This window comes from Solanum tuberosum, unplaced genomic scaffold, assembly GCF_000226075.1.
Source record: "Solanum tuberosum cultivar DM 1-3 516 R44 unplaced genomic scaffold, SolTub_3.0 scf00063, whole genome shotgun sequence".
Lineage (NCBI taxonomy): Eukaryota > Viridiplantae > Streptophyta > Magnoliopsida > Solanales > Solanaceae > Solanum > Solanum tuberosum.
The window spans coordinates 483,488-490,410 of record NW_006238988.1 but is presented as its reverse complement, the minus strand read 5'-3'; the positions used below and the strand labels follow the sequence as shown (position 1 = coordinate 490,410).

The following is a 6,923-nucleotide window of genomic DNA, read 5'->3' as shown; positions in this document are numbered from 1 at the left end:
TGTTCACAATACATATGAGGACATTGAAATGTGATGGGTTCAAATAAAGTAACGTATAATCAACGAGAGTTCATATAACAGACTTTACTTTCTAGGGATTGAGTATGTCTACATAGCCGATTTCAAATCCAAATGACAAGGGTTGCAACAAGTCGACAACAAACATAAAGTTAATCAATTCATGACGAATACTCACAATAAATATAAGAATATTGAAATATGATGCGTTACAAATAAAATAACATAATCAATGAGAGTTCATATAGTAGACTCCGACTCACTCAGGATTGAGAAAATATTTGTTTTTAGTTAAATTTCTTTTGACCAAAAACTTACAGCTAACCAAATTAAATAAGGTAAAGTTCACACGTGCCATAATTGTGTCAGTCATTTGTTTGTATCTTAGTTTAGTTATTATATGTCAAATGTTTACATTATTTTTCTCTGAAAAAGTTGTAACAACTGATGTTTGTTACATTTGTGTTACATGCATGTAGAATTTATTGCTAAAAGTTTTCTGATCTTTCTGCAATCTCTGTTCTCTACTTTGAAAATGCAAATTTAATCCAAATACTTTTTTTTCTTTTTCCATAATAACATCGTTTGTCTGAATATTTTCTTGACTCATCCTTGAGTGGAATGTTGTTATAGATAACGTATAGTATAACATAACATGAAAAGTCGATTCCAAGAAAATTTAATCGTTATAGTAAAATGTTGTAGAGAATGATTGTTATACATATGTATTATTGTATTCTCTTGTAGAAAATATATGCACGCTAATAATATTTGCATCGAGTGTCTATCGAAAACAACTTCTTTACCTCACACGAGGTCCTATAAGGTTTGCATACATTACTCTTTTGAAACTCAACTCACTTGATCCATTGTTTTTCTTGAGTTGAGTGCCTATCGAAAATAACTTCTCTACCTCACACAAGACCAGGTCTTGTATGGTATGCATGCACTCAACTCTTTCGAAACTCACTTGTGAGATCACACCGGTATGTTATATACAAACTTATAGTGCTCTATTCAAGGCTGTTAAAAAGATTTGTCATTGATTATGTAACTGATCTTTGCTAGTATGGGAATTTCATCATTCTGCATTGTCATGGTTATGTTTTGTGACCTATTTTGCTCCCGACTCTTTAAAATTGTTGCCGCACCCGTATCAAATTCTCCAAAATACACTACTTTTTGAAATATCACACACATCTAAATACACTACTATCCACACACACCTAAATACACTATTTTTGGAGTATCCGACACGCACCTGTGGACATTTTTGAAGTGTTTGAGCAACATAAGTTGTCACTATAGTGTACAAAATGACAATAGGTAAACCAAAACAATGTTTCTTGAAGTAAACTTACACTACATAGCATTACTCATGATAAAAGAAGTTGATTGGACAGACTGAAATTTTGATCTCTTATTCATACCAACAGCTCAAATTCTCCAACCAACATTGGCAGGACAAAATGTAGACCAAATGAAAGTACAACATAAAGCAAAGGGGTGGGGGTGGGGGTGGGGGGTGACATACTAAATGGGAAAAAGAAACACTACACAGATGCCTCTTCTTGTCAAAGACTTCATTTTTATTCAAAGAAAAACAAGCACACCTTCATTCACTCAGCAGCCAATGGAACAGCTTCAGCCTAAAAGGAAAAACCAAGAAAAAAATTTCATTAGGAATTTCCAACACTATTGACCCTCTCTAAGAGAATGTAATTGTGTCGTAAACACGAAACTCACCATCTTACGGTACTTGAGAGCATAAAACATTTCAAGATAGCGACGGATTTCTAGACGATCAAGCTTAGAAACATGTTTCCAGAACCCATAAACAGCAGCCAGTGTCAATAGCCTTTCGGAGTAGATTTGCCAAGTGTACCTGTACGTATAGTAGTAAAAATGCGATAAGATATCAATAAACTATGCCTGAAATCCCAAACTAGTGTCGAGAAAAAGTTGCTTACTTCTCTTCGATGCGCTTCAGGCCACCCATCGAAATGGTTTCCCAATGTGAAGGATCTTTCTTGCATTTCTCAAAGAAATCAGCTAGCAGATCAGCAGCTTGCTCACCGTGATATGGATCAATGTGGAAGCCGGACTTTCCATGAACGATGATCTCAGCTGGACCACCGTGATTAGTTGCAAATGTAGGCAAACCACAAGTCATTGCTTCGACAACAGTCAGACCAAAAGCCTCATAGAATGCAGGCTGAACGAAAGCTCCCTTAGTGTCAGCAATGTATCGGTAGAGCTCACCATTCCTCACTCGGTTCATCTGGGAAGAAATCCATCTGAATTGGCCATTCAAATTATGAGTCTCAATTAGCTCATACATCTTCTTCATCTCTGCCTGCTCTTCCAAATCTTTGGATTCCTTCCTTCGATCTCCGCCAACTACAACCAGGTTAACCAATCCCCTTAGCCGTGGATTTTTGGCGTACCACTCAACAAGTCCAGTTAAATTCTTCACACGATCCAACCTCGCCATTGTGAATAAAATTGGTTTAGTCCTGTCCTTGAGCACGCACCTGCCAAAAAGCACAACCTTTTTAGCACAAGCTCACCTACCCGGGGAGGATCCAACGTTGCAATACCCACTACTTTCGACGCGGGGCATAAATTCATGTATAAAAATTCACTAATATACAAAAAATAGTCGATATGAACGCATTACTTTAAAAATGTAATAGGTTCAACGCTAAAAACCATAAATGATGGAACCCATAGAATTTAAATCTTGAATCCGTCTCTGTCGAATAAATAAGTAACACAGACATGTACCACTAATGTAGAAACTTACAGATGTTCGTCATTCTCAACATCACTATACAGCAGCTCATCAATTTCAGGGTGAAATGCTGTAAGTCTCTTCTCCGTTTCGGAGTACGAGAAGTAGAGGTTAATATCAGCTCCAGGTGAGACAATGTTGAATTTGGGGTCGAACACATTAATGCCGTGAACAACTCTGTACAATCCAGGCATTGTGAATGCCATATGGCTCTCATATTGTCCCACAGTGTCCTTGCTGGAAAAATCGACAAGGATTAAGCGCGGGAAAAAAGAATATAAAGTTACTTCAATGAAAGCAAATTGATGCTTATACCTTCCTGCTATCTCCTGGAAGGTGCTGGTGATGATGAAATCAGTGTGATTCATTGCAATGAGATCAGCGGTAAACTGGGACGAGAAATGGTATTTTTCATCAAATTTCTTCCAGTAGATGTCGGAATCTGGATACTTTGTTTTCTCCAACGCATGAGCGATTGTGCACTGCAGAAGGCAAATAACACAATGAAAAGGAAAATAATTTAGTACTCTTAGCTCCAAACTAATGGAAATGCAATCAGATATATAAGAGGTGAAAAACGCCCATAGACCTGCGTTACGCCTAACTTGTGAGCTAGCAAAGAAGCAGCAAGATTGCCCTCACTGTAGTTACCGATTATCAAATCTGGCTTGGCCTGCAGTTCTGCAGAAATTTCTTTTGCAACATCCTGAAGTATGAAAAACCAAAGTGGTAGTAATTAGCAAATTGTTCTGAAATATGCATCGGAAGCAAGACAAATACAATGAAGTTTTTGTCACCTCAATGAATGTCTCCATGTATGGCCACACTTCAAAGCGAGAGATCCATTTGCGAACAATGCCCTTCTCAGTCCTAAAAGGGACCCTAAGAATATGTGAGTGTTCTGCTCCATACACCTTCTCAATCCTCTGACCACAAGTGGTTCCAACTGCATCGGGCAGCAGACGAGTAACCTGAGAATAACAGCAAATTAGTTGTTAAAATGAAGAGAAATTAGCTATAATCCTCACTCCTCAGAATATACAAGTACAGGAAATACTAACAATAAGAATACGGGGGATGATATCAAGTCCTTGCTCCTTTATGCGCTTAAGCATTTCACGCTCCAAGGCGGGAACTTGATCTAAAATGTAGACAACCTACAACATCAAGGGGTGAAGGACCTTAGCATTTATGGAAACAAGCATTCGAAACATATTTAGCAATAATGATTTTAGGTAATGCACCTGGCCACCGGTGTCGGGATAACCCAAGACATTTTCTTGGGCAAAATATCCATGAGGGGAAAGGATAACCACATTGAAAACCATAGGAATTCTCCCCAAGAACTTCTCAAGAGTACATGAGTCAGGAGCCTCAAGGAGATCAAGAAGCATGCATACCATCTCTAGCACACGCTCCGCCGTGTCCCCCCATCCCTTCTCCAATCCGATTTCTTGGAACTTGTGCTCGAATTCGAAATATGGAGTATCTGGGGGAAGCATAATGAGGTATTCCTCTGCCTTCCTTAGGACATTTTGAAGAGTATTCGAATTCTGTATCCTATCATTCAGCATCATTGTCTGTGAACAGGAAATCATAAAAGCAATCCTTTAGAGCATATTCATCAGTCATCCGGTCCACGATTCAGTTGCTGTATTTGTACTTATAGCTCACAAAATATCTATAAATATTTTGCGGCAAAGCCAATTATTAGTTTATGTTAACTCAGAATCGTTATAGGAACCCATAAACTTCAAATTTTGGATCTGCTTCTGACTGACTATACTAATAGGTAAAGTAACATGCACAAATTACCTTGCCCTTATAATGGTGAGCGCGAAGAAATTCGAGAAGCGGGGTCATGCTTTCCTTGTCATGGAACATTTTGGCAGAGAGGTGCCTATTGAGGAATTCAACTCCATTTCCAATAGATTTGGTGAGGGTTGGTTTAGGAAAGGATGCAGTAAAAGGCTCAAAATCCAACTCGAGAACAAAATTTCCATTCGAGCTGCATCAGGGAAAAGCACACACTTAACATTGAACAATGAATTCATAGCTTATTCTTGTAGCACATAAAAGTCTAAAACTTACGCTCCGTCAACAAGTTCTTCCTTGAATTGCAAATACTCAGGGACGGACAGCTCCTCAACAACTAGTGCGTTGACGTTCACACGGATGTATTCCCAGACACCAGGCCTCAAACGAATAGCAAGTGCAACCCAAGGGGGCAGAACAATCGCTTCCTAGTGTATAACATATCATAGTAGCATTCATATATAAACTCAAAAATGATACATATATGATCTTTTGGTGACACATATAGACAAAACCAAATTACCTGAGTGGATTTCAGGAGTTCTTCAAATGCATGTTCATTCAGTTTGTTTTTGTCATCTTGGCGAATTGCATCGAACTCAGCCAAAAGCTCATGAGGTTTCAAGATCCCTTTTCCGTGGCTTTCGATCCTATAATAACCAAAACCAGTATAAATACATCACATACATATCCAAACCAACTTAATCTTTTTTCTTAGTAACTGTCGTGAGTAGACTATTTTACCGTAGCTACTACCTCCGACTAGCACAGATATCGAAAAACTCTACACACCAACACTTACAACATACGGAAAGAAATCACCTAGCGTTTTTTCACATACCAACTAAATTTCTTTCCTAGGAAACAAGAACATTTCTTAGGCTAATACCTTGAAAGAAAAAGCAGTATCTCATTGCGGTGAGCAGCTAAAGTTGCATCAACACGCTCACGAAGACTATGAACACGAGTCAGAACACGTTCAGCCATTGCAGTTGATCCAGCAGATGGGAAATCCTCAGACAAAGTTCAACTGTAAACAACCAAAAAATACACTAGTGCAGTTAGTAGAAGAGCCCACCTCAGGTTATCCAAAATACCAAACAAAATTTTAAATAGTATTACATTAGTATAACCACTTAAAATATAAAAATGACATACTAAAAAGTCACTGAATCACCAAAATTTTCAAACCTTTCACCTAATATAGTCAAGGGCGGAGCCAACAACATAGCACGTGTAATCTCACAAAGTGGGGTCAGGGAGGGTAGACATTACACAAACCTTACCCCTACCTTGAAGGTAGAGAGGTTGTTTCTGATATACCCTCGGCTCAAGGAAAACAGTTCAAAAAAGAAATAAAGATAGTGAAAGGAGCCATAGAAAAATACTATAGAAAACTTAACAAAGCATTCTGAACAATAACTACAACAAAATAATCAAATGAACGAAGTACAAGAAACAACATATAGAAACTACATGAATAATACTCCGACTACTACTATAGTGATACAACGCTCTACTACCTACTAACTTTCTACCGTAACTCGTGTATTCAGAATCTAGATCCAAAATTCATTAACTAAAAATTCTGGCTCCACCACTGAGTATAATTCTATAGTACTAATAAAACCAAAACCAACCAACATGATGACATTAATAACAAGTCTTACTCAAATACGTTTGTGGCAAAAGCACAACGCTATGCGTTACAACTAAGACTACTACAAAAGACTAAACTACAAAATATATATATAAATAACTCAATGAAGACCCCACAACAAGAATCTACAGTAAACTTTCTGTTACAAAATGGACTACATTTCTCAATCTTGATTTAACCAAAACATCAAATCTTAGTTAAAACTAAACAAAACAAGATCTTTAAGAAAACCCCAAGTAAGTTTTTCATTGAAAAATAGCAAATGTACTATGAAAAAAAAGAACAAGAATTGATGACTAAAGCAAACAAGAACTACTTAAGCTATGTCATGAAGATAGATTTGTCTTAAATGAGGCTATACTTTTTAACTAAGAATTTTGACACCAACAAACAGGACAACCCCCCACCCCCACAAACAAATGAGAACAGAACAGAACAGAACAAAAACAGTTTTGAGACAAAGGTGACAAAAACTATGTGAACACAAAAACAAACTTCAAAATGTAATCTTTACACCTCTTGGGGTGATCATGATCATAATCAAGAACAAAACTTTTTCAAGAAAGATTACTTCTACTTTGTTCTTGATCACTTTCTACAACTTCAAAAAAAAAAAAAAAAAAAAACCCTCAAAAA

The 6,923-nt window shown here is 37.2% G+C and overlaps 1 protein-coding gene across 2 annotated transcripts in view; it reads right to left on the bottom strand.

The window, feature by feature from the left end:
* Window positions 1-1,397: 1,397 nt before the first annotated feature.
* The window catches only part of SS16 (Sucrose synthase), a 6,312-nt gene continuing 786 nt past the window's right edge, over window positions 1,398-6,923 (bottom strand). The window contains exons 2-14 of one of the 2 annotated variants that reach the window (XM_006345182.2): window positions 5,517-5,657; window positions 5,151-5,277; window positions 4,904-5,055; window positions 4,628-4,820; window positions 4,057-4,392; window positions 3,874-3,969; window positions 3,610-3,783; window positions 3,402-3,518; window positions 3,128-3,294; window positions 2,825-3,049; window positions 1,989-2,552; window positions 1,765-1,903; window positions 1,398-1,667 (exon numbers count right to left, since the gene is read on the bottom strand). In XM_006345182.2, coding sequence (XP_006345244.1) covers window positions 1,638-1,667; window positions 1,765-1,903; window positions 1,989-2,552; window positions 2,825-3,049; window positions 3,128-3,294; window positions 3,402-3,518; window positions 3,610-3,783; window positions 3,874-3,969; window positions 4,057-4,392; window positions 4,628-4,820; window positions 4,904-5,055; window positions 5,151-5,277; window positions 5,517-5,614 — 2,418 coding nt within the window. In that variant the 5' untranslated portion in view covers window positions 5,615-5,657 and the 3' untranslated portion in view covers window positions 1,398-1,637. 2 annotated transcript variants of the gene reach the window in all.